The following is a 27,956-nucleotide window of genomic DNA, read 5'->3' on the forward strand; positions in this document are numbered from 1 at the left end:
ATAATAATAAACTTTAAACCTAAGTATTTTTTAATACAAAAGATTATTAATCTTGATTATTATTATTCAAATAACTTTTTTAATGAAATAAAAAAAAAAGTTTTGATAATCTATATAAATAAAATTATATCAAAAGTTTTTTTTTTTAAAAAAATTAAAAACATACAAAACTGATTAAATACACTTATAAAAAAAAAAAAAGAAAAGAAAAAGATAATTATAATAAATTTTATTTTATTTTAAAATATATAATCTATTAGTTTTAAATTTTATATATTAATATTATTGTTGTTATTATTGACCAAGTTTTCTTGAATTTTTTGCTAATTTAATTTGAGTTGATTGTACACAAATTGGACAGTTACCAAATGATATTTCTAAATTTGAATGGTGATGTGAAGATGATTGTTGACCTTGTGGTAATTGCTTCTGAGCTTGAATTGAATTGGGTGAGCTTGTATTAAGATCATTATTGGTTTTAAGACATCTACTATGATAGGTGTGACTACAGAAATATAAAACAATTGGGCTATCTGGACGTGGAAGAATAATTGGTTGGCTACAAGTAGCACATTTAGTTTGTTCTTCTACAACTCTTCCCATTCTCAATGAGTCTACAAGAGCCTCTTCTAAATTTACACAATCACTCTTTAAAATTTCTCTACAACCTTCTCTGAGTGACATTTGAAGATTATAATCTGATAAAATTTTAACAAGACGATCACGAAGGTCTTCAATTTCCATTTTTTCAGGGATTAAACGAATTAATTTGATTGGATCTACATTTGAACCGATATTTTCTAAAAGTTCACTGATATATGATGAATTGTTCATTGATTTCTTGATGAGGTATTCCCAGAGCTCTTCATCTTTTTGTTGCTCTACAAATTCTACTGCGTCTTTAATTCTATGAAGTTTGTCTAAAATTAAATTTAATGCCTCTTTAGAGTTACCAATACGACCTAAAAGATAAACCATTTCTTCGTACAATTGCTTCTTTGAACACTCTTCCAAGGCACGTTCCAATGAGTAATGACCACTATTCTTTAAGAATGATAATAAAAGTGTTGGTTCGAATTCTGCGTATAATTGAATTTGTTTTTCATGATGGTCATGAGCTATATGAGCATCCTTAAGGAAAAGTGTATGAAGATAACGATGCAAGTACTCTCTTTTGTCATTTAACTGATTTACAACAATTGGGATTGGGATCTTGTCGGTATTTGCAACTAATAATTTAATAGCCTCTTGTTGATTATAGTCGATGAATAATGAAATCTTGTTTTGGATACTGTTATAAAGATTTGGGAAACGATTAAGTAATTCGAAAACATTGCCTCTCTTTAGTTTTAAGTAAATATCTAAAGTTTTTTCCATGTTATTGTCATAGGTGTAGAGTTGAGCTAAAGCAATCATAATAGTATCGTTTGGTTGTCTAGAGTGTTTATCTTCGACTGCTGCTATAATTGCTTGGATATTGTAAAGACTTGATGGCCATTCTGTTACAGTTTTTAAGAAACTATCTGGATCGTTTTGAAGGAAATGATTTAAGAACATTTCGTAAATTGCACAACTTAATGATGGATTGCCAATTGGGATATAAGGACATAATGGTTGGAGACCACCCAATTTAAGGAATCTAAAAATCCATTTTTCCCAAAGCTCTGGGTCACGTTGACAAATTTTTGGACACAAAGAAGCTGCTTTTCTAATGTCTTTTTTCTCTAAAAGGTAATCTATGTATTTTTCACCCACCTCTCTAACACGTGCTGCTGGTAATGATTTAATGGTCTTCATATCTTTTTCTACAATGTCCAATGCTTCGTCGTATTTTAATTTCTCCATAAGCCATGTTAAATGATCGTCTAAATTTCTTGGTTTGGCAGCAACTACATCCTTTGGACAAACTATATAAAAGATTGATTCGTCGGTGTTATAGTCTAAACGATAATCAGTTGCTTTATAGTGTTGATAACCATTAACATTAAGGTTATCAGTAGTGATTGAACTATTTGTTTTTCTAGATACAATGTGAATTGAAGGTTTTGATGCACTATCAACACGACCTTGGTTCCATGCTCCTGTAATATTATTTGGTGAGGTACTACCACTAGTGTTCAAAACTTTTGGTGTGGCAGATGAAGATGTTGGATCATCTGAACCCTCAATAGTTGTGGCGTCATTATAACCTAAAATAACCAATTCCTCTGCAAAAGGTGCGATACCACTAATCCAATATTTAGTTTGGAATTGATTCATAATTTGTGCAATTTTAATTGTGCTACCTGTTGACATATCTACCTTTTCTGTAATTTGAATAACCTCGACATTCTTTGCCCAACCAATGATTAATTGATTTGGCTTTTCCCAACAAAGACAACAACGATATAACTCACCTCTAGGACTTCCATCTTTTCTTGGTATATGTGCTATACGTGTATTTGTACTTGTATCATAAATTTTAACACCTTGATCATTTGCCCATGCAATAAAGATTCCACACCATTTAATTGCATAAATTGGTCCCTCTCCAGAATGTATAATAGTTTCTTTTGATCTAAACCAACCTTTTGAATTTAATATTAATTGACCTTGTTTACCACCTGATACAAATTGTCTTGTATTTTTTGATGCAAATTCTGGATCCAATGCAATTGCTGTAATTGGTCTAGTATAATTATAAATAAATTGTTCACCAGATTTATCAAATGGATTTATAACAACTTTACCTAAAAAATTTTAATTTTTTATTAATTATAAAAAAAAAGTATTAGAATGGCCGCTTATTAATTTTAATTTAAAAAACAATTTTAATGATTTAAAATAACATTACCATCTTCTGAACATGATGCAATATAATCTCCTTTTGGATCAATGACAATTTCTGTTATAGTTGAATTTTGGGTATCATATCTTTTAATTTCATTGCCATCAAAATCGTGGATGGTAACTGAACCCCAATGTGTACCTAAAACTAAAAACTTTGGATGAATTGCCATACAACTAGCTGAATCCTTCTTTAAAATTTCTGTAATACCATGACCTAATCTATTATATTTAAGAATTGGCTCGATTTCATCGACTCTACTTTCGTCTTCTTCAAACTCGACTTCATCGTCATCATCGTCACTATTTCTATGATGCTGTTTATGTTGTTTATTGTGATAGTTTTGTTGATTATTACCATTTTCCTCTCCATTAGGCTCTTCCTCTTCCCCTTCTTCTTCTTCCTCCTCCACCTCTTCCTCTTCTTCCTCCTCCTCTTCTACTTCTTCTTCCTCTGGTTCGATATTGTGTGTATTATTATAACTATAATTATTTGTATATGTTTTAGTTGTCGTTGGTAAATCTAGAAAATTTGTGCCATTGGGTATTACTATAGTTTCACTTCCATATTGTGGTGGATCAATTTCATTACCATCCTCATCAACCTCTACTTCGACTTCTTCGTATTCATATTCTATACCATTTTCATCAATATATCTATTTGACATCTTTAATATAATTATACAAGTTTATTATCTATTCTTATTATTGGTTATTTTTATTTACTATTATTTTATATTTTAATGTTATTATCTTTTTTTAAAAACAAATATTGTTGCAATGTTACAATTAAATGATTGGATATTATTCTTTATTAGTTTTTTTTATTGAGAAAAAAAAGAAACCAATTATTAACTTTGATAACTTATAGTTTAAAGAAACTATATCTGATGTTATTATTATTAGTTAATATAAATATCTAAAAAAAAATAATATAAAAAATATAAAAAAAAACAAAAAGGAAAGAATTTTTTTTTTTTTTTTTTTTTTTTTTTTTATAAAAATTAAAAAAAAAAATTAAAAAAAAAAAATTTATTTTTTAAAAATTATTTTATTTTTTTTTTTTAATTTTTTAAATATCTATGATGTGTACTTTTATATATATATAATTATAATAATTTTTTTTTTTTTTTTCGACCATATATTTACCTATATATATTTGAAAAAAAAATAAAAATAAAAAACACAATTTTCTAATCAAATTTTTTTTTTTTGCAAACTACTTTTTTTTATAATTTTTTTTTTTTTGTTCAATGATCAAATAATTTTTTAATTTTTATTGAAATTTTTATTAATATCTTTTTTTTTTTTTTTTTTTTCTCAATTCAAAAAAAAAAAATCAATTATATTAATAATCAATACAATAATATAATAATATAATAATATAATAATACAATTTATAATAGTTATAATAATAATAATTATTATTTTTTTAATTATTTATAGAATGAAATTTTTGTTAATTTTGATTTTGGCTTTATTGTCAAATTTAATTGTTATTAATGCAAGAACCAATAATGAAGAATGCACATTTTGTGGCTTTATTATCAACTATATTGAGGGTCAAGTAGAAACAAACAAAACAGAAAATGAAATTTTAGGTGAATTGGAAAAAGTTTGCTCATTTGTACCAAATTCTTTACAAAGTACTTGCGATTCACTAGTTATGGTTGATGGTGAAGATCTCATCAAAATGGTTTTTGCAAAAGAAAACTCAACGGTAATTTGTGAACAAATAGGTATGTTATAAAAATTAAAAAAAATTATATTTTTAGGATCTATCGGAATTTAAACTAATCGGAGATAAATAATAATATTTATAATATTTAAGATATGTGCCCAAAGTCTTCAAACAAATATCAAAATTTAAAGAAACCCATTTCAGATGAAGTTTATTGTACTATTTGTAACTTTATAAGTGGGGAAACTGAAGAACTCCTTCAAAAATACGACAATGACACCCAAATCATGGAAATGCTAGACAATGATTGTGCAAGATATGGCAGATCTAGCACAATTTGTCAAACCTTGGTTTCCCAATACTTTCCAGTAATAGTTTATCTCCTTAAAGAAGGTCAACCACCACAAGCCATTTGCAATGAAATTAGATTATGTGGCCAATAAAAAAACAAAAAAAAAAAAAAAAAAAAAACTAAAGTAAAATTATTGGATATCAAAATATTTATATAAAATTATAAACTATAATTTTTTTGAATATTTTAGTTTAAAAAATAAAAAAGTAAATACAACATACAGATATTTAATTTAAATTTTATAATTTTTTTTGAAAAAATTTTTATTTTTTTTATATATATTTAATATTTAATATTTAAATCGATTCGAGCAATATTAAAAAAAAAGAGAATTATTCATTTATTGGATGGTAATTCTTAAGGAACTGCCGCTACCGCTGCTGTATGATGAACCAGAACCTGATGAGACTGATGAACCTGAGGTACCAGTGAATGAACCAGTGTATGAGCTATCGTTTGATGATGAACCAGAGTTTTGTTCTGATGATGAACCTTGTTCTGATGATGAGCCTTGTTCTGATGATGAGCCTTGTTCTGATGATGAACCTTGTTCTGATGATGAACCACCACAGAGACCAATTTGAGCACAGACGGTGGCTGGGCTTTCTTGGTTTTCAATGTATTTGATGATTGATGGTAAGTATTGTTGAACCATGCTGTCACAGGTTTGTTGGAAGAATTTGACTGGGAGATCAGCACAAACGGTTTCGATGGCATCAACGATTTGAGATTCGGTTGAGTTAAGAGAAACTAAGGTTTCAACGTCTTGAGCAATAATTTCACAAACAGCACATGAAGTGGCACCACCAACTTTTTTTGAGAGTCTTGAAGTGCATAATTTAATTTCAGCACAAACAGTGTCTGGTGATTGTTTGTTTTCGAGTAAGTTAATGATGGTTGGGACGTAAGCTTGAACTAATGATTGGCAAGTGGTTTCGAAAGCACCGAAAATTTTACAGTCTTTGTTTAAGAAAGTAATGATTTGAGCTTCAGTGGCATTACCACTGACGTATTTTTCGACTTCACCAACAACGAAATCACAGATGGTGCATTTAGCATCACCAACTTGGACTTTTTGGACTTTTTTGGTTGGTTTTGGGCATAAACCTAAAATAAATAAAAAACACTTATGTTAATTATATATTGATATTATAAATTATAAATTATATGACTACTTACCAACTTGTTCACAGATAACAGTTGAGTTTTCTTTAGCAACGACCATTTGGATGACTTCTTCACCATAGACTGAGACTAATGATTTGCAGGTTGGTTGTAATGAGGCTGGAACAAAAGTGCAGACTTTTTCTAATTCACCAACAATATAAGTTTCGGTTTGGTTGTTTAAGAGTTGACCTTCAACATAATTGACAATGAAACCACAGAAAGTACATTCTTCGTTGTTAGTTCTGGCACTAACGCTTGAAATAGCTAATAAAGCTAAAATTAAAACAAATAAATATTTCATCCTATAGATTTTTGATTGAAAATAATAAAAATTTAAAATTAATATTTATATTTTTTAAAATTTAAAATTTTAATTAAAATTTAAAATTTTATACATTTTTATAAATATATATATTAAGAATTATATGTTTAATAATAAAAACAAAATAAAAAAATAAAAAAATAATCGGCTTGGGTAAAAAAAAAAAAAAAACAAAAAATAAAAAATAAAAAATAAAAAAAATAAAAAATAAATTTTTATATTTTCTAAAAATCTTCGTATAGGAAAAGTTGTAGGAGGTTGAGGCGCTTAGGTTTCAAATTTTTATTAACATAAAAAAAATAATAAAAACTAGTTTTCTTTTTATTTTGTGATACCTTACATTTTTATATTTATCTATGAATAATTATAAAATTAAAAATTTAAAAAAGAATAAAAAAAAAAAAATAAAAAATTATATTTAAATATGTGAATAAAAAAATAAAAAAAAAAACTATTTAAATAATTTTTTATTTACCTTTTTTTTTTTTTTTTTTTTTTTTTTTTTGAAAAAAATATCTAAAAATTTATACTTTTCCTATAACTTTTACTTTGAAAATTTCTAGTCATTGGCGGAAAACGGTCGGAATAAAATGTAAATAAAAATAAAAAAAATTAAAAAAAATCATTTGGGAACTGTTAACTTCACTCACCCTTTCATTAAATTTTTAAAAAATAAGAAATATATTTTTTTAAATACCGATCACCTTTAAAATGATTCAGATTTTTAAATAAATTCAAGTGAAAAGTTTAAAAATTTTTCATAATATAATTATTTACATAATAAATTTCCATAAAATTTTGGTTTGTTTTGATGGGTTTTTTATATCTGGGATATTTTTCAATTTAAAAAAGAAATCTTTTTTTTTTTAAATTACCAAAAAGAAGATAAATACCATTTTTTTTTTTTTTTTACAATAAAAATAAATTTAAAACTCAACATCAAAAATTATAATTTTTTTAAAATTAAAATTTTTTTTTATAAATAATGAAGAAAGTAACGCGGTGATCAATAATCTTGATATTTATTTAATATGATAATACAATTTAATACTACACCAAATAAACCATTACAGAAACAATAATAATAATGTTTATAATAAAAAAAATAAATATAAATAATATAATAAATAATTTTATTGTATTATTTTTTATATATTTTATTTTTTTATTTTTTAAAATATTAAATATTTTTTTTTAAATATCTAGATTTTATATTTTTTTTATTTATTTTCTTTTTGTTTTTTTTTGTTTATTTTTTTTATTTTATTATACCGATTATTTAACCATAGTTCCAAAATGAAAGTATTAAAACAACTTGTTTTATTTATTTTTTTAATTAAATTATGCATTGCGACAAATAACTACTACAGTTCCAGCAGTAATAGCGCAGAAACTACTAAATATATTTATACAGAAGTATATCAAGAATTAGACACTGAATGTTTAAACGAATCCAATATAACAACTATATCATATGTTTTAAGTGGATCATGTTCATCATTTGGTGAAATGTTAACATGCTTGGATAATAATACATTTATTATTCAAAACTTTCAAAATTTAGACTGTACAGGACAAATTACAGAGCAATTTATACAACCATTTTCTAACTGTTCCGATAATAGAAAATATCTCTGTGTTGATGTAATAGGTAGTCTCCCAAATTCAAATTCTTTAATATCAATTCAAACCGTAGATTACTCTTGTGACTGGAAATCTGGAATAGCCGATAATACCAATATTAAACTGTTAACCATCAACTATATGAACATGTGCGATACCGTACCATATGAGCATGCTATGATGTTAACATGTAATGGAACTGATTTAATCGAAACTACATATGTAGCTGGTCTTAACTGCGACCAACCTTATCTTATTAGCAGCGACCCAACACCAGATTGCCAAGATGGAAACCCAGAACAAAGTGTTACCTTTATCTGCAATTAAAAATAGATATAAAAAAGAAACAAATAAATTTTAAACAATCACAAATTAAAATTTTATATATATTATAAAAAAAAAGATAACTGTATCGGTTTTTATTTATTGTTTATTTATTTTAAATAAATATTATTTTAAAGTAATTTTATATTTATATTTTAACATTGCACTTTTTTTTGTTTGTTTTTTTTTTTTTTTTTTTTTTCTAAAAAAAAAGATATTCGTATTTTTAAAAGATTATTTTAAAAACTATTATATATTTAAATTTGCATAATTTGATGGAGCTGGGAGTGAGATTGAACCTCTTTGTGGACCTCTGACGACATCTACCAAGTTGGTTTCACCATCCTTATTAAATTCTTTGAGAGCATTGATTACAACTAATTTTTTGTGTGTTTGTCTTACGATTTGCCATCCTCTACCAACTTGAGTGGGTTTATTTACATTGTTGTGTGGGATTGGAGTTGTACTATCACCAGCACCTACTGATGAAGTTCTTGAGACTAATGGTGAAGCTTCTTCATTTGGAGTTGACTCTGCAGAGGTTGGATAATCCTTTGAAAGTTTAACTGGAGCAGTTTCATTTTGATGAGCACCTTCCATTTCAATATTAGTTGATGGTGGAGTGTAGATTGCTTCAGAAACAGTTGGTGGTTCATTTTTGTATACTGGTTCTTTAATTGGGATTTTTCTAAGGAAAAGACCCCATGGAAGTGAAAAAGCACCGACTACAATACAAGCAACCCATTCAAGAATATAGAGTGAATCAGTTGAGGTGGCACTTGAACCAAAAGTAACGAAAAGAATTTGAACACCTAAAGTAAAGATCATAACAACGATGAAAATTGGATTGTTGAAAAAGTTTTTGAATGGATTTGTACCGCTACCTAATACTCTACTGTTAATTTCATTGAATAATTGCATGAATACGAATGTATTGAATAATAAAGTATAATGATGTACTGAACCTTCTGGAATAATCTTTCCATCGCCATCGATTGATGTTGAAGATGATGAAGCTAATGAAATATCACTATCAATTTGTTTTCTTTCGATTGATTCTGGGATAAAGTGGTTAAAGATATTGTGACCTTGATAGAGAATAGTAAAGAGAACAGCTAATTGGAAAGCAGAGTGGCCAATAATATTTTTCCACATTGAACGACTGATTAATGGAGCATTCTTACCATTTGGTGGTCTGTTTAATAATTCTGGTGTTGGTGGTTCGGTAGCAAGAGCTAAAGCAGCTAAAGTATCCATAATAAGATTTACCCATAATAATTGTACAGCAGTAAGTGGTGAACCTGGACCACGACCTTCGACATCTCTTGACTCTTGATAGGTAATGGTACCAAAGAAAGCGATTGTAACGGCGACAACATTGACTGTAAGTTGGAATTGTAAAAATTTGCAAATAGCATCATAAATATTACGACCCCAGAGAACTGCACGAACAATAGAAGCAAAATTATCATCTAATAAAACTACATCACTAGCTGCAATGGCAACTTCAGTACCAGAGATACCCATAGAGAAACCAACATTAGCTAATTTAAGAGCTGGACCATCATTTGTACCATCACCAGTTACGGCTACAACTTCACCTAAATCCTTTAATCTACCGACAAGTAATTGTTTATCAGTTGGGGATGAACGAGCTAAAACTTGGAGTTTTGGAAGAATAGCATCCATTTCAGATTGTGAAAGTTTACGGAATTCTGGACCTTCCATGACTAAACCTCCTTCAGTAAGGATACCACAATTTTTAGCAATATTTCTGGCAGTAATAATATTATCACCAGTTACCATACGAACAGTAATACCGGCTTTTTGACAAGTAGCAACAGCATCTGGTACTTCTGGACGTAATGGATCTTTAATACCAACGATACCAATAAAGATTGAACCATTTTCTGGGGCATCTTTAACTTCGGTACCTTCTTTAACTTCTGAGTAAGCAATACCAATGGTTCTTAAAGCGTCTGAAGCAAAAGCCATAATTTGATCTTCGAAATATTTCTTGGCTGAGGCATCTAATGGAATAACATTACCATTTTGATCAAAGTATCTATCACATAAACCTAAAACGATTTCAGAGGCACCTTTAGTGTAGAGACGTGATTCAGTTGGAGTATGTTTAACCAAGACATTCATTCTCTTACGAGCACTTGAAAATGGATACATTTCCTTAATTTCGAGACGTTTTCTAACTTCGTTGTAATCGGAACCAAGAACTTTGGAGAAATTTAAAAGAGCAACTTCAGTTTTACTGCCAATAAATTCTAATTTACCTTTACTTGATACACCTTCATAGGCGTTAGAGTTAATGGCAATACCATCAGTAAGAATTTGAGCGACGTGTTGTGGGATTTTAGATTTTAATGATTCGTTAACTTCTGGGAAATTACCGCAAACAGTACCAGTGACTACAGTCATAACATTTTGAGTAAGAGTACCAGTTTTATCTGAACAAATAGTAGTGGCTGAACCCATAGTTTCACAACTTGCTAAATTACGAACTAAATTGTTTTCTTTGAACATCTTCATCATACCATAAGCTAAAGCCATGGTTACAGCTAATGGTAAACCCTCTGGAACGGCAACGACGACAATAGTAATAGCACAAACTACTAAAGATACAATATCTGAAGCGGCATCACTGTTAATATCCTCATCTTTAACTTTTTTCTCGATAAAGTATTTTGGAATGGCGATTAATAATAATAAAATAGCAGCGGCCATACCAAAGTAACCAATACGACTAGCTAAAGTGGCAAGTTTCTTTTGGAGTGGGGTATCTTCTGAAGCAACTCTAAGACTCATCATAGTTTTACCATTGAATGAGTGAACACCAACAGCGGTGACCAACATATTACCCATACCTTCGATAACTAATGAACCGGAAATTAAAAATGGATCTACTTTATCTTCTGGGTGACCTTTCTTGATTGGGTCAGATTCACCAGTGATTGATGATTCATCAGCTTTAAGAGCATGACCTTCAACGAAAACACCATCGGCGCAAATAATATCACCAGTATCTAATGTGACAATATCACCAACTCTGACATCAAAAATTGAGACTTGGCATTGTTCTCCACCACGAATTGCTTTAACTTGTTTATCATTTGTCTTTTCATTTAATTCTCTAAATCTAGCTTGATTCTTGAAATCATTAATAGATGTAATTGTTACTACAATAATAACTGCAACCAAAATAGCAACACCATCAATCCAACCTGTTTTTGGATCATGTGAAGTATATGGAACAGCTCCTAAAACAATTGAAACTACTGAAGCAACCATTAAAAGAATTAAAATATGATCTGACATTGCATCTAAAACAATAGACCATAATGGTTGATGTGGTGGTGGTGGTAAAACATTATTTGAAAATCTAAAGATAAAAAAAAATATATATATTAATTTATGAATCTATTATTTAAATTAATTATGACCACGCTGATCGATCGATGATAATTACTTTTTAACTCTTGCAATTTCTAAATCAGTTTCTATTGCTGGTAAACCTTGCTTTAAATCTGTTTTTAATGCTTTTGCTAATCCTTGAACACCTCCTAATTCGTGAAGTGTATCAAAACCTTTTGGTACATCTACAAGTTTACCAAGTGTTTCAACACTTATATTAAACTCTTCGCCCATGTGATCCATTACAATGGATTCCATTTCTTGAGTCATTTTATTTTGTATATATATATAAATTTATTTGTTGGGGGTGGGTGTGGTTTTTGATTTTGTTTGATTTGTTTGATTTGTTTGATTTGTTTTGATTTTTATGTACAATATATAAAAAAAAAATATTCTGAAAAATTTGAAAAAAAAATTATAAAAAAAATTAAAAGTTTATATATTCTTTTTTAATATATAAAATTATTATTTTTTTTCTTCTTATAGCTAGCTATAATAATTATATTTATAAATAAAAAATTAATATTTTATATATTAATATATTTTTTAAAAAAAAACATAAAATAAATATAAATAAAAATGATTATGGTTTAATTAAAAATTTAATTAAAAAAACAAATAAAATAAATAAATAAAAAAAATAATAAATATTTTCATGTTGTTGTTTATTATAATAGAAATTATAATTGTGAGTGTGTGGTGTTGGTGTAGTAATAATAGTAGAATATAGTAAATTTTTTTTTTTGGTTGTAAAATAAAGGTATAATAATATTTTTTTATTTATATAAAAAATTAATGCATGAAGTATGAACAAATTCTAAAATATAATATAAATATTTACTGTTATTTAATTGCAAAAATTATTTAATCTTTTTTTTTTTATGATTTTTTTAATTTAACGATTTTTTTTTTTTTTTAAGGTAAAAAATAACTATTTTTTATTTTATTTTTTTTTTAGACCCAAGTCATCATTAAAACATTGAATTTGCACATAAAAAAATATAACTGTGTATGTATGTATGTGGGGTGGGGATGTGTGTCTAACTTTTATTATTATTATTACTATTTTTATTAATTTTAAAATTATTTTTAACTAAATAATAAAAAAATATAATATATAATATATAACATTACCAAAGTATTTTAAATTATAAGTGAATGAAAAAAAAAAAAAAATAATAACGCACAAACCACACACCTAAGTACATTATAAATAAATATAATAAATTAAAATATTAAAATTTTATTTGAAGATGGGGGTTGAACAAAAAAATGATAACTTGAAAAATATTTAATGTGTATTGATATTTATTTATAAAAATATATTTTATTATAATAAAAAAATATTACTATTTTTAAAAATGTATACATTGATTATTATTTGGGATGCCATTTTTACTATTATTATTTTGATTATTATTATTTGTAAATAAGGATTATTATTATTATTATTTTAATTTTGACATCAAATACGCTTTTTCATCTTCACACATATAAAAAATAAAAAATGAAAAAAAAAATAAAAATAAAAAATAAAAATAAAAAAAAATGAAAATTTTTAAAATTTATTTTAAGACTATCCACACTTTTTTATCATTAATTAAAGATTCCTTTAAAGGCAAAAGAAATTGTTTAATTAAAAAAAAAACACAATTGTTGTTATTTTTGTTATTGATATTATTATTATTAATATTCGATTACAAATTTGTGGAGAGTATTAAAAACTAAATATTTAAATGAATTTGTATTACATACGCTAGGACCCTTTACACAAAAAATAACAATAATGAGTTTTTAAAGAAAAAAAAAATAAAAAAAATATTATCTTTAAAATTTTTTCTTTTTAAAAAAATAAAAATTAAAAAAAAATAAATAGGTTTGTTAGGTATCACTTTTTTGTGTAATTTGCAAATTTTTTTTTTTTTTTTTTTTATTTTAACCGAATTTTTTTTTTTTCAATTTTTTTTCAGGCAAATTAGTAGTTAAAACTATTTTAATAAAATATTTATTATGGAATTATATTAAAATTTATTTATTTTTATTTTTTTTTTATATTAAATCTTTTTATTTTTTTTTTTATTTTTTTTTATTTTTTTTTAATAATATCGAGTCCTATTTAACTGACAATTTTTTAAATTTAAGAGGGCCTCCCCCCAACTATTCATTTTGAAACCAGGCTTGATTCCAATTTGGGTCCAGCATGATCATAATTTTATTACGTTTGTTTCGTAATCAATTTTAAAAATAAACCACCTTCACACCAATAAATCCACACCACACCACACCACACAGTTTTGATAAATTTTTAAAAAAAAAAAAACCTTCAGTTGTTTTAAATCAAAACCATTTCTTTTTTCTCAAGAATAAAATGGAGAATAACAAGTTATTGTGTAAATATGTGAATTATGGTGTTTTGTTTATTTTAAAATAAAATTAGTTTTAAAATAAAAAAAACATTACAGTTTTGATTTGATTCCACACAGATGCTTAGGCTCAAATAAATATCTAAAAACTTTTTTTAAAAGATATTTTTATAAAAATAACTTTTTTTTTTTTTTTTCATTTTATTGAATGTATATATTTAAAAATTATTTATTTATTGAACAAAAATGCTCCATACACCAAATTATCATTGGTATTACCAAAAAAATAAATAAATAAATGAGATTTGGGTAAATGCCTTTATTAAAATAAAATTTTATTTTTAAAAAAAAATACGAAAAAATTGGGGATATTTTCTTTGTTTTACAAATTTGTGCATCTAGACACAACCAAGTGTTTGTGGATGTGTTTTTTTATGTGCACCCAGCCACATCCACATATAAAAAACCTTTTGGATTACAGAAAATTCTATTGAGAAATAAAAAATTATCGAACCAAAAAAAAAAAAAAAAAAAAAAAAAAAAAAAAAAAAAAAATAGTTATAATAAAATTGATAGTATTGAAAATATTTATTGTTATTATAACAGAAAAAAAACAAAAAAAAAAACAAATAATTTGATACCAAAATTATATTATTTAACATCAAAATAAAAAAAACTAAAATAGAAAACCAAGATATCTTGTAAGTGCTTTATACCAGAAAGAAAACATGTCCCCGATTTGATTAAATAGTAAAAATAATAAATAAATAAAAAATAAATAAAATGGGTAGAAAAGTATGAAACTCTAAAATAAAAAAAATAAAAATTTTTTTTTCAAAAAAATAAATTTTTTTTTTAAAAATATAAATTTTTTTTTTTTACATTAAAAAAAAACTATGAAACTAAACAATTGTTTTAAAAGGGTTTGATTCTTTTATTTTTATTCAAAATTTTTTGGTCTATTCATAACATCGGAGCCTGTGCCATAGGAGGACAACACATCTAGTTGGAGATATGGGACAACTATGGTACCTTTTGAAGAGATTGATATGGTTAGTGTTGGAGGTACATCGATGGAGCCTCTTAGTATTACATTTGCCTCTTGAAGTAAAGATTCCTCTATGGGTGTGATAATATAGTAGTAACCATTTACCATATCTATTGAACGAATGAGGCCAAGACCAATGCATTCGGATATCTGAATATCTTTATTTATGATGGTTGGTAAATTATTTGAAATTTTAAAACTTTGAGTGTTATACTCGACAGGGTCTATACAAATGCCAACAATTGAACCGTTAAGAGAATACATTGTTTGGCTTGGTGGTACATCAACATTCAATATTTTAACCTTTAACGATTTCCAAGATACTTGATACGGTACTTGATGAGTTAATGAACAGTTTTCTGTTTTAAAATATTTTTTAAACATTAGGTTTCTAATATCAAAAGAACCTAAATTATAAACTGGTTTGATATTTGCTTGATTAAAATAATTAAAGCTTAAAATGGAATATAGTTTTGAAATTTGGGTATTACTATTATCATCGTCGATAAATAACTGATCAATATCTTGTTGTGTAAATGTAATATTACTATTAAATTGATTATTATTATTTAAAATTATATTAAAATTATTATCCATTTCACCATTATAATTGTTGTTATCATTATTATTACCATTATTACTATTATTATTATTATTATTATTATTATTGTTATTATTAAAATTATCATTATAACTATTATTATTGTTTATTGGATTATATAGTTGTACTATTACTGATGGTTTAAAATATTTTATTATTTCTTGGGTTAAATGTAGGCCTAAACTTTTTAGCCAACCATTTGTATTTAAAATAACTGGAATATTTGGATATTGTGATCTTATAGTTTTGTAACACTCTAATAATTGGAAACATAGATTTAAAAAATATTCTGGGTTATTTTTTGGTGATGTATCTCCAAAAAAGTATGTTTTTAAAGGATTTAATTTGCAATGTGTAAAAGGTGGTCCTAATAATGGTGAGTTAATAATATCAATTGATAATAATCCACATGGTGTAAATTCTGATTGTCCTGTATCTGTATCGATATATACTATATTTGAATATCTATATATTATAATATTTGAATTAATAAATGTTTATATTTATATGTAAATGTAACTAAATTAAAATAGCTTACTTTTTTAATAGTTTATTTATTAAAATTCTATTAAAAGTACTTTTACCAACATTTCTTTCGCCACATGTTAAAATTGATAGATTTGAGTCAAATTCGTTACTATAAATAAATTGATTATTTATTAATTGGAGCCATTGATTTGGGATGCTTAAAGGCTGAACAGAGAAATCGGGTGAAAAGAGTGGATAGAACCCTTTAATTATTTTAAACTCATTATATAAATCTACCTTTTTTTTTGTAAACATTTTGGGGTTTTCGCAAGTATCGTTTAGTCTTCTTAATACTATTATTGAATGAATTGAGAAGTCTTTGATTGCATCTTGATTTTCTTTTAATTTTGATAAAACTAAATCGGGTATTTTTATATTACTATTGATATTGTTGTTGATAATATTGTTTATAGATATATCATTTCCTTGTTGGTGTTCTTTATTTGGCGAGATTGATAATGCAGGTGAACAAAATGGTGAATATAGTTGATAATATTGATTGCCTGGATTGACAGAGTATCCATAAACATCTATAGACCCTATAATTGTACGAATCTGAACTAAACCATGAAAATATATGATTTCATCCTCTTTTAATAGTAGCAATACTTTATCATTTCCTATCGAGAAAACTTTATTTTTAATTTCGAAATTGCTTAAAAAATTATTAAATTGTTTTGGATGTATAGAATTTTTAATTCTTTTATTTGGGTAGTCATTAATATTATTATTTATTTCATTGTTATTATTATTGTTATTATTATTTATTTCATTATCATTCATTATTTAAATTCGTTAAGCAATGAAAAAAATAACAAAAAAAAAAAAAAATTTCCAATAAAAATCAAAAATATGAAAAAAAAAAAAAAAAAAAAAAATTTTTTAAAAATTTTTTTTTTTTAAAATTTTTTTTTATTAAATTTTAATTTATTTTTTCCATCTTTGTTTTATTTTTGTATATTTATATCAATTATAATAAATTAATTATAAATTGTTTATTTATTTAATTATTTAATTATTTATTCATTTATTCATTTATTATTGTATATTAAACTATTTGTTACATATAGTATTATATTGTGATAATCATCACACACCAACATACATTTAACATAACCCCCATCACACCTCCCAAAAAAAAAGATAAATGGATAATAGAAATAAAATTACCAATTATTTTTCAAAGAACGAGAGTGACAAGCAACCAGATCAGCAGCAGCAAAATAAAAGAAAAAAGATTGAAAGAACAGATACCATAGTAGATGAAAAGCAATTAAACTTTTTAGATTCAGAAAAAACCCAAATATTATCAAACCAAAAATCAACACTAAAAGGTGGTAGCGTAGACCAAGAGATTGAGGCAACCCAAGAAATGGATACCGACAGTCTCCCAAAGAAATATAATGATAGTAATAATAATAATAATAACCCATTAAAGAAATCTAAAAATAGCAGCACCACATCCACCACTACCACTACAGCACCAAACAATGATTTAGATGATTTTGTATTAGAAGAAAGACAAACTAGTACAATATTTTTAATACCATCAGATAGTGATGAAAAATATATTGATGTTTGGAATTCAGAGTATGTTAAATTGCCATGTTCAAAAAATAATGTATATAAATCAACTATTGAAACTACAAGTAGACAGCCATCGTCAGCATCATTATCCTCATCTACATCGGGGGTATCAACAGGTGATGTTAAAACAGTTACAGAAGTTAAATATCTTAGTAAATGGTACTTAATCAATACAGTATTATCAAATCCAATCAAAGATTCTGAAGCTTTGGAACAAACCATTAAATCATACAATAAACACAGTAGATGGGACTTCCAAGGGCTACATGATTTCTTTGAATGCGAACTTACCGAGTCAGAAACCAAAGATTTCTTTAGCAATACACTTCCAAAGATTATTAAATTAGCACTTCAATTGCCATTTGTTTGTCCACGTCCAATTCCACTTTTACGTAAATCGGTCGATAGAGAAATCGTTTTATCACAAAAACAAATTGCATCTTTAATGGCAAATGCTTTTCTCTGTACTTTTCCAAGACAAGGACCATATCAAAAAACCTCCAATAGCGACTCATATCCAACATTTAATTTTAATTCACTTTATTCTGGTTCTATGATTTCAAGTAGAGCAGCAAAACTAAAATGTATTTTACATTATTTTAAAACAATCACTGAAAAGAGTAAGTTTAAAACCATATTATCATTAATTAGCCAACCAATCAATTACTTATATTATTTATTATTTTTTTAGTACCAAATGGTAATATTTCTTTTCATAGACAAGTTTTTGATGATTCTGATATACCAGATTGGGAAAAATCAACAGCATATTTAAGAGATTTAACAGCATTTGCAGAGGGTACCATTGAAGATGATGGTATTGGTATGTTACAAGTCGATTTTGCAAATAAATCAATTGGTGGAGGAGCATTAGGATATGGTTGTGTCCAAGAGGAAATTAGATTTTTAATTAATCCAGAATTATTGGTATCAATGTTATTCACTTCGATTCTTGAAGAAAATGAAACAGTTATTATAACGGGTGCTCAAAGATTTTCAAAATATAAGGGCTACGGTCACGAAACATTCCAATGGGATGGACCATATGACGATAAAACTCCAAAAGATCAATTGGGTAGAAGATTAACAACTATTGTCGCAATGGACGCTATCAAAATTCACGGAAATCCATTCCAGCAATTCTCACCAAACCATATCGAACGTGAATTAAACAAATCATTATGTGGCTTCTTTGATCGAGTTTCCGTAACAATACCACCACCTATCGCAACTGGTAATTGGGGTTGTGGTGTTTTTGGTGGTGATAAACACTTAAAATCAATTATCCAGTTGATGTCAGCTTCTCAAGCCGGTAGGGATATATGCTACTATAGTTTTGGTGATCAAGAATTTACAAATGAATTAACAAATATGGTTGCCTTGCTTCATCAAAAAAAGGCAAATGTTGGATCGCTATATAAAGCTCTTTGGGAATATTACAATTTAATGTCGCACACTAAATCAAATTTAAGTTTATTTTCTTATTTAGATGCTCATTTTTCTTAAAAAAAAATAAATTATTATAATAATAAAAAAATATTCGATTTTACAAAATAAAATATAATTATTATAATAAAAAAAAATAAAAATAAAATTAAATATTTATTTTTTTTTAAATCTTTTTTTTATTTTTATTTTTTTTTAATTATTAATAACTTTTTAATTTTTTTGTTATTTAAAATTTTATTTAAACATATAATAAATATATAAAAAAATAAATAAATAATAAAAGTTAAAAATAACTCTAAATCTTTCGGTTTTTTTAAAAATTAATTTTTTTTTATTTTATTTTTTATTTTTAAAAATAAAATTTTTTTTTTTTAAAGGTTTTTTTTTTTTAAATTATTCATTTCATTTTCTTTTTTTTTTGCGTAAACCGAAACAACTGTGTTAAAGAAAAATAAAAATGTCATTAACAATTTCATTATCATCCCCAAAATCTGATGACAAAGAATTTATTATTGATAGTTTAGGTTGGGACAATTGCACTCATCTTATCGAACCAGTTGGTAAACAATTCGAATTAGTATGGGCTAAAATCCAAAAAGGTGATATCGAAGTCATCGGTTTAGTCGACAGTGATTCCGAAAATAAAGAAGATAAATCATCAGGTGAAGAAAGTGAGGATTTAGAACAATTCAAAAAGAAATATCACAGTAGACAATTAGCAAAACAAGCTGAACAAGATCATTATGAAATTATGGGTTTAGGTCATTTACGTTGGAGAGCCAACGATAATGATATCAAACAAGCCTGTAAGTATTAAATATATTATTTTAATTTATAATATTTCTTTAAAATATAAAATATTAATTATAATTTTTTTTTTTTTTAAAATTAAAGACAAAAAGATGATTTTAGTTTGTCACCCAGATAAAAATCAAGATTTAGGTGGTAATGATGAAGCATTCAAGGCCTTGGTTAAATCATACAATATTTTAAGTGACTTAAAGAAAAGAAGAGCTTATGATTCATCAGAGCCATTCGATGACGATTTACCATCAGCTGAAGATGTTGAAAGTGGTAATTTCTACAAGGTATTTGAACCAGTATTCGAAATGAACTCACGTTGGTCATCAATCCAACCAGCACCAAAACTTGGTGACGACAAGACTCCATACGATAGAGTTGTTAAATTTTATAATTTCTGGTGGAGTTTCAAATCATGGAGAGATTTTTCATTCGAAGATGACCACGATTACGACCAAGCCGAATGTAGAGAAGAAAAACGTTGGATGGAAAGAGAAAACGAAAAGAAACGTGCTAAATTACGTAAAGCTGAAGCTACTAGAATTCAAGATCTTGCAAACATGGCTTACAAAAAAGATCCACGTATCCAAAAGAAAGTACAAGAAGAAGAAAACAAAAAGAAAAATGCTAAAGAAGCCAAAGCTGAAGCCAAAAGAAAAGCTCAAGAAGAAAAAGAAGCAGCTGAAAGAGCTGAACGTGAAAGAGTCGAAGCTGAAGAAAGAAAGAAAAAAGAAGAAGCCGATGAAAAGAAACGTATTAAACAAGAACAACAAGCAATCGTCAAGAAAAATAAAGTTAATTTTAGAAATGCCTGCAACTCTTTACAACCAATTCCACGTATTGAAGATGTCGAATTAATTATTGCTTCATTAGAAAACATCCAATTGGTTGATATCACCAATGAAATGGATTCAAAACCAGACGGTGAACAAAAGAAACAAGTTTTCCAAAACAATTTAAATATCATTCAAGAGAAAGTTAGAGAACAAGAAAGACAATTCCAAGAATCACGTAAACAAAATCAACAACAAAAAGAAGTTAAAGAAGAAAGAGTTTGGACTGAAGAAGAACTCCACCAATTAGCCAAAGCTATTCAAAAATTCCCACCAGGTATTCAAAATCGTTGGGAAACTATTGCTCAATGTATTCCAACTAGATCATTAAAAGATGTTATTGCTAAAGCTAAATCAGCCCAACCAACTCAAGCTAAAGCTTTCACTAAGCCAGTCGTTCAAGTTGTCGGTTCTGAATATGATAAATTAAAATCAAAAGTTGGTGAAAAAGAAATTAAATCTGCTTTGTCATCAAAGGTTGATTTAGGTCAAGTACCACCAAGTGAACTTGATAAACCAACTGCCACTACTACTACCACCGCTGCTACTACTACTACTACCGCTGCTACAACTACCAACTCTACTACCACCGAAACCCCAGCCCAACCAGCTGAACAAAAATCTGCTAAACCAGCTGCTAAAAAAGAAAAAGCTGTCGAATGGACACCAGAAGAACAAAAACTTTTAGAAGAAGGTTTACAAAAAATTGATAAATCTGCTGAAGATCGTTGGGATCAAATTGCTGCTAAAGTTGGCAAATCAAAGAAAGATTGCGTTGCTCGTTATAAATATTTGGTTACTTTAGTTAAAACTCAAGCTTCAAAATAAAATTACTATATTAAATTTTATTATTTATAAAAAAAACAAACATTAATGTTTTAGATTTTATTTTCAGACCAATTACAAAATATAAATAATTATATTTTTCTTTGTTTTTTTGTTATTTTTAGATATTCAATTATTTCTTTTTTTTTAATAATAAATTTATTATATTTTTTATTTCCTTTTTTGATCATTAAAAAAAATTCACACATTATTTGATATATTTTACAAAAATATAAAGAAAAGAAAAAGAAAAAGAAATTTAAAATATTATTTTTTTTAATTTTTTTTTTTAATTTTTTAAAAAAATCTTTTTTTTTTTTTTTTTTATTTATTTTTTAAAAACCACCAAAAAAAACAAGTTTTGCTCTAATTTTAAAGTTGGTTAAAAATAAAACAATATTCAACATTTAGATAGTCCTACAGCAAGCAGATTATAAAAACAAACTATAGATTACAAAAATACAACTGCAAAATGGTGAGATCTAAAGATATCTCTGGTGATTATAGCAACCCAACACCAACAGAAATCGACGATCAATATCATTACAATAATAACAATAATAATAATAACAATAACAATAATAAAATTGGTAATATTGGTGATAGTTATAATCAAAGCAATAATAGTAATAATAATAATAATAATAATAGTAATATGAATAATAGTAATATGAATAATAGTTATATTAATAATAATAATGATAATTCATATTTAGATTTAATAAATTTAATAAATAATAAAAATAATAATAATTATGAAACTATTAGATTAGTTATAACCATCATACCATGGGTAAACGAGCCACAGGAAATATTTATTAAAAATCTTAATATGGAGATTGGCGATATAGTTGTATTTTCTAAAGAAAAAGGAAATGATATCAAAATTAGAAATTTAACAAATTATAGTCTTTATAAACTTATTACACAAAGAAAGAAATTATTACTATCAAACGATCAAACAATTAAAACTTATAATTTATTGGATGGTCAAAAGTTAAATTTAATCCCAATCAATAATAAAGAAAATCAATCACAAGAGCAATTACCAAGATGGTTTTATAAAGTTATTGTTCCATCAAATGAGTTGGAAGGAATTTTAAGGGATTTAAACTCGCATTTAGACCCTGACAGAGAATTTTTAGATTCAAATAAAAAAAAGAAACTCTATGATCCATTTCATGCACTATCCTCAAGAAACGCTGTTAATATTCACGATATTATTCAAAATATTAAATCAAATAAACTATTAACCATCGATAGTCCAAAAAGAACAATTTCGAATAGTAACAACAGTAATCATAGTAGTTATTCAGATCCATCACCTATTTTTAATCAAATGCATCATAATAATAATAATAATAGTAATAATAGTAATATATCATCACCCAAATCAGTATCACCGTCATCAGCAACTCAATGGAATTATACTATACCAAGCTCAATGGAGTCACCAATACATAATCATAATTGGTATCAAGCAAGAAGAGTATATGATGTGGTTTTAAAAATCGAGTCCGAATTTCCATATGTTTTAGATAATAGAACTATAGATTCAAGTGTGCAACCTGAGGATAAATGGGAGGCTAGGGTTAATTCATCTGACGAAACTTTTATTAAGACCCTCTCAATGCAAGACAGTATTGGTTCTGAATTATCAAAGCAGGAGTATATAGACTTTTCATTAAGATTTGAAAACAGAACCTGTTTATTATTGGGTATTGATTATAGCTTCATAGTCTGGATTGATCCTATTCAAACATTCTTTACCATATCATGTAGCTCCAATACAACTATAAGAGATGCTGTATATACAATTCTTCAATATTTATTCCCATCATCTACAAACAACTCCAGTACTACCAAAGAATTGGAAACCTTTATGACTATGGTTCCATATTATGCTTTATATTTGCAAGACTCATCCACAAATAAGCTATTAGCATTACAGCATAAGCAGCTTTTAATCAATTGTAATTATAAACCAACGGATTCAATATTTGTATTTAAAAAGAAAAAGAACCTACTATCAAAATCTAGTGACACCCCAGTTAAAAATATTGACCTTTCAAATCATACTCCACCACATATATTGGACGAAGATGAAGGCTACAATTTAACAGTACTTTTCCCAACCAAATTAACATATCGTCAATTTCATTTTATACCCACTAGAACTGTAAATGAAACTATTAAAACAATTTTAGATTCTGTAACACCACACCCAATCAATCCTCATCAACAACAGCAACAACAACAGCAACAACAATACCAACCATTAGCAACAACATTATTGGTATCATCATTATCATCTACCTTAACAACCTCATCAACTGTGTCATCATTAACATCAACTGTTGAATTTGTTTCGGAACAAACCAATAATTTAGATCTTAACAATACTTTAGATTTTGAAAACCTAGGCTTTGAATATATACAAGAAAATAATAACCCGCATAGCTATTCAAAGTCACCTGTATCATCACCACCAAAATTCTATCCAAACTCTCCATTAAACACCCAAAAAAATAAACCACAACAAAAACTAAAGCTATCAAGCACCGCCATATTAAATAATAATACAACAAATACAAATAATAACTATATTTTTGAAAATCAAAATGAAGCTCAAAAATATTGTTTATATTTCCAGAAAAATGGTTCGGGTGTTTGGATGGAAGGTAATAGAACATTAATATCATATAATTTACCAAACGAGGTATGTATAATTTTTATTTACATTTTTTTAAATCTTATGGGTTAGAGCCCAAATTTAACACTGAAATATTTTTTTATTTTAAAAACAAATATTAATTTTTTTTATTTCTTTATTTTAGACTGTCGTCGAATTTAAACCACAACCAACAATTTGTAAAATCTCATTAATTGAAGGTATTCAGCATACAATTAAACTTTATTGCAAATCACAAATTTATACAATCGTCTATGGCAAGTTTACAACTATACCAGAATTAGAAGATTTAATTAGCAGAAATATTGATTCATTAACAAAGAGGGAATCAGATTCATTTGGGTTATTTTTAATTAAAGGAGAAGGATCACAAAATAGACGATTGGAAATATGTTTATCATCACATATTGGTTTTGACGAAATTACATTTGACATAACATCCAATGACTATTTAGAATTTAAAGAATCCCACGAGACCAATATTGGTAATGCAGCAGCATTGGCATTCGCTTCAATGAAAGATCCACCTCTTATTCCTGGCGAAGTTTTAATAATTCGAAAGGAAGGTCAAAGAATTTTACAATCTAATCAACATAAAAAAGGTATTTTTATGTTAACAAACTTCCGTTTAATTTACCACGCTACAAATAGATCATCATATGTAGACCTCACAAAAGAAGACTGTGATATTCCAATTACAACAATCTTAAAAGTTAGAAATGGTAAAGATAACTGCACTATCGAAATTCAATGTAAAAACTTTAAAGTAGTGACACTCCATTGTTCAGACCCTGTTATTTGGCACACACTAAAATCTCAAATTTTACAAAATACAGCAATTACAAAAACCTTTGCATTTAAGAATTTTGAAATTTATGATAAATCAATGTAAGTATAAAAATAATAACTAATAATAACTAAATTATTAACAATTTATTACTCTTAAACTATATATAGTGATGTAATTTATAATATTTTTGAAGAATTTGAAAGATTAGAATTTCCTAAAGATAAATGGAGAATTACACATTGCAACTTTGATTATAGTCTATGTCCTACATATCCATCAATGTTTATTGTACCAGCAGAGGTATCAGATGAACAATTAAAAAAAGTAGCACAGTTTAGAGAAAAAGGAAGGGTACCAGCTATTTGTTGGATACATAAGAATCATAATTCAACCATTACAAGATGTAGTCAACCAAGAGTTGGTTTGGCGCGTGCAAGATCAATGGAAGATGAAGAATACTTGAATATTATTACCAAATCAAATTCAAACTCATCCACACTATACGTTATGGACTCTAGGCCAATGGCAAATGCAAAAGCAAATACACTATTAGGCAAAGGTCATGAAAATACAAGTCTCTATCAAAATATGGAACTTCAATTCCTTGGTATTGGTAATATTCATGTAATGAGAGATAGTTATAAAAAGCTCTATTTATTAATTCAAAATCCAGAATCGTCCAATTGGTTTTCGCAAATAGAAAATACCCAATGGTTGGAGCATATTTACCAATTAATCAACTCATCCAATATGGTGGTCGAGCTAGTAGATAAAAATGGTTCATCAGTACTTACTCATTGTTCCGATGGTTGGGATCGTACCAGTCAACTTGTAGCTTTATCTCAATTATTACTAGATCCATACTATAGAACCATTAAAGGTTTCGAAATTCTTATCGAAAAGGAATGGCTATCATTTGGCCATCTCTTTACAACACGTAGCGGTCATATCATTACTGAACATGGTGATGATGATTTCTCCCCAATCTTTTTAATGTTTATCGATGCGGTTTGGCAACTTACATGTCTTTTACCAACAACATTCCAATTTAACGAGAAATTCCTTATCAAGATTCTAGACTCTGTTTACGATTGCCGTTATAAAACCTTTTTGTTCAATAATGAAAGAGAAAGGCTATCGTATGTCCAAAAAAGTCAATCTACTGGTGGTTTAGTATCTCTTTGGAGTGTTATTAATTCCAATATCGAACAATATGTAAACACATTTTTCATCCCAGATCCAAAACCAATTTACGAAAACTTTTTTATTGGTGATATACAATTTTGGTCAAATTACTACATGAGATGGAACGAAAAATATAAATCAAAACCTCAAATCGATTTAAATATTATAAAACAAATAGAAAAAATATTATTATTACAACAACACCAACAATATCAAGATAATGATATGGTCAATAATAACAAAATTAATAACAACAATAATGAAATTAACTATGAATAAAAATAAATCTGTATATAAGAGTTTTTTTTTTTTTAAAATTTAAAATATTTTTATTAGTTTTTTCTTTTTATAAATATTATTATAGAAGAATGTAAATTATTAAGGCAACATCAATTAGCGAATGTTATAGAATCCATTAAAATTCTAAAGGGAAATAAAAACAGATTTAAGTGACAATATTGATTCAAAGAAGACTAGATATAATAGACATTAATCAAATCCTTTTAAATGATAACATAAATTTCATGAAGATATTGTTGGGAATTCCACCAATATTCCAGAGTTTATTCTTTATTTTTAATTTTATTTATTTATTTATTTATAGATAGTCAGAAGTTATCGTTTTGGTTAATATTTGATGTTTCCAACTGTGCTCGAAAAATTATCCATTTTCTCAATTTTTTTTCCCACTCACTTTTTTTTTTTTGAAATTTTTTTTGGATTGTGGTAGGGAGGATATTCTCCCATAATTTTATATTTTTTATTTTTTTTGAGATAATAAATTTTGAAATTGAAATATATTTTCAAGAATTCCTTACAGCAATGAAATGATGATCTGGAGAGACCCACTCATTAGAGAACCATGGGTCTTTCCGGGAAAAATTGGATTCTGTCAAAAATAATTTTTTTTTTTTTTTTTAAAAAAATAAAAGCATCCATTTATCATTGTAATGAACAAAGATCATTACTTAATAATTTATAAAGCACCTGTAACAGTATAAACTCAAACCATCTATGGTGGCAGCGAATACGACTACCATATACACCCTCAAGATGAACCATTCCGATGGTGCTATAGAGATCTCGATTTCGATCTTGATAGAACACCGACCTACAGAAATATGATTTCAATTATCTTCCACCAGGTCTGGATTTGGGTATGCACCAAACTATTTAACAAAGAGATTAACCCAAATGCAATTGCTAAATCATTAAACTATAATGACATCCAACACAAATGGACCAAACTCGCCTCACTAGAATATGCAAGAACGATCCAATCAAACTACAACAACTTCCTAAAAGTAGATAAGCAAATAAATTCAAACCATATCCAAACCATTAGATCTAAAATATCAACCTTCTATAAATTACCAGAAACCACTTTGATCAATTTCCCAATCAAATACCTATAACAATACAAATCCTCTCACATACCATTTAAAAATTTTATTTAATCACCACACCGTCTCTTACACTAATAATATAAATTATATTATTAAGTAAGATTTTTTAAAAAAAAAAAAAAAAAAA

The 27,956-nt window shown here is 26.6% G+C and overlaps 9 protein-coding genes across 9 annotated transcripts; 5 read left to right on the forward strand and 4 right to left on the reverse strand.

Moving 5' to 3' along the window:
• Window positions 1-294: 294 nt before the first annotated feature.
• On the reverse strand, window positions 295-3,494 carry DICPUDRAFT_149700 (uncharacterized protein; the record flags this gene model as incomplete). Its single annotated transcript, XM_003285761.1, has 2 exons — window positions 295-2,729; window positions 2,834-3,494. 2 exons carry the CDS (start codon window positions 3,492-3,494, stop codon window positions 295-297), a joined length of 3,096 nt encoding a protein of 1,031 aa, XP_003285809.1.
• Window positions 3,495-4,273: 779 nt separating this feature from the next.
• On the forward strand, window positions 4,274-4,950 carry DICPUDRAFT_76726 (uncharacterized protein; the record flags this gene model as incomplete). Its single annotated transcript, XM_003285744.1, has 2 exons — window positions 4,274-4,565; window positions 4,658-4,950. 2 exons carry the CDS (start codon window positions 4,274-4,276, stop codon window positions 4,948-4,950), a joined length of 585 nt encoding a protein of 194 aa, XP_003285792.1.
• A 249-nt stretch (window positions 4,951-5,199) lies between these two features.
• On the reverse strand, window positions 5,200-6,327 carry DICPUDRAFT_149702 (uncharacterized protein; the record flags this gene model as incomplete). The annotated part of the gene is made up of 2 exons (XM_003285762.1): window positions 5,200-5,966; window positions 6,039-6,327. 2 exons carry the CDS (start codon window positions 6,325-6,327, stop codon window positions 5,200-5,202), a joined length of 1,056 nt encoding a protein of 351 aa, XP_003285810.1.
• Window positions 6,328-7,644: 1,317 nt separating this feature from the next.
• Window positions 7,645-8,298, forward strand: DICPUDRAFT_76728 (uncharacterized protein; the record flags this gene model as incomplete). Its single annotated transcript, XM_003285745.1, has 1 exon — window positions 7,645-8,298. The coding sequence occupies one exon, from the start codon at window positions 7,645-7,647 to the stop codon at window positions 8,296-8,298; it is 654 nt and encodes a 217-aa protein (XP_003285793.1).
• A 246-nt stretch (window positions 8,299-8,544) lies between these two features.
• Window positions 8,545-11,991, reverse strand: DICPUDRAFT_149704 (P-type ATPase; the record flags this gene model as incomplete). Its single annotated transcript, XM_003285763.1, has 2 exons — window positions 8,545-11,689; window positions 11,777-11,991. The coding sequence occupies 2 exons, from the start codon at window positions 11,989-11,991 to the stop codon at window positions 8,545-8,547; spliced, it is 3,360 nt and encodes a 1,119-aa protein (XP_003285811.1).
• Window positions 11,992-15,024: 3,033 nt separating this feature from the next.
• On the reverse strand, window positions 15,025-17,044 carry DICPUDRAFT_149705 (uncharacterized protein; the record flags this gene model as incomplete). Its single annotated transcript, XM_003285764.1, has 2 exons — window positions 15,025-16,198; window positions 16,272-17,044. The coding sequence occupies 2 exons, from the start codon at window positions 17,042-17,044 to the stop codon at window positions 15,025-15,027; spliced, it is 1,947 nt and encodes a 648-aa protein (XP_003285812.1).
• Window positions 17,045-17,224: 180 nt separating this feature from the next.
• On the forward strand, window positions 17,225-19,422 carry DICPUDRAFT_46365 (uncharacterized protein). The gene is made up of 2 exons (XM_003285746.1): window positions 17,225-18,468; window positions 18,540-19,422. Exons 1-2 carry the CDS (start codon window positions 17,409-17,411, stop codon window positions 19,352-19,354), a joined length of 1,875 nt encoding a protein of 624 aa, XP_003285794.1. The 5' UTR covers window positions 17,225-17,408; the 3' UTR covers window positions 19,355-19,422.
• A 332-nt stretch (window positions 19,423-19,754) lies between these two features.
• Window positions 19,755-21,759, forward strand: DICPUDRAFT_29919 (uncharacterized protein; the record flags this gene model as incomplete). The annotated part of the gene is made up of 2 exons (XM_003285747.1): window positions 19,755-20,103; window positions 20,192-21,759. 2 exons carry the CDS (start codon window positions 19,755-19,757, stop codon window positions 21,757-21,759), a joined length of 1,917 nt encoding a protein of 638 aa, XP_003285795.1.
• Window positions 21,760-22,228: 469 nt separating this feature from the next.
• Window positions 22,229-26,702, forward strand: DICPUDRAFT_97178 (uncharacterized protein; the record flags this gene model as incomplete). Its single annotated transcript, XM_003285748.1, has 3 exons — window positions 22,229-24,475; window positions 24,594-25,336; window positions 25,406-26,702. The coding sequence occupies 3 exons, from the start codon at window positions 22,229-22,231 to the stop codon at window positions 26,700-26,702; spliced, it is 4,287 nt and encodes a 1,428-aa protein (XP_003285796.1).
• Window positions 26,703-27,956: the final 1,254 nt, after the last annotated feature.

Source organism: Dictyostelium purpureum, assembly GCF_000190715.1.
Source record: "Dictyostelium purpureum unplaced genomic scaffold DICPUscaffold_53, whole genome shotgun sequence".
In the NCBI taxonomy this organism is placed as follows: Eukaryota; Evosea; class Eumycetozoa; order Dictyosteliales; family Dictyosteliaceae; genus Dictyostelium; species Dictyostelium purpureum.

What these genes read in the sequence shown, in the direction of transcription:
- DICPUDRAFT_46365 (XM_003285746.1), top strand. Translation starts at nt 17,409, where the DNA reads ATGGATAATAGAAATAAAATTACCAATTATTTTTCAAAGAACGAGAGT. An exon ending in TAAAACAATCACTGAAAAGA is followed by an intron (nt 18,469 to 18,539) that starts GTAAGTTTAAAA and finishes TTATTTTTTTAG; the next exon opens with TACCAAATGGTAATATTTCT.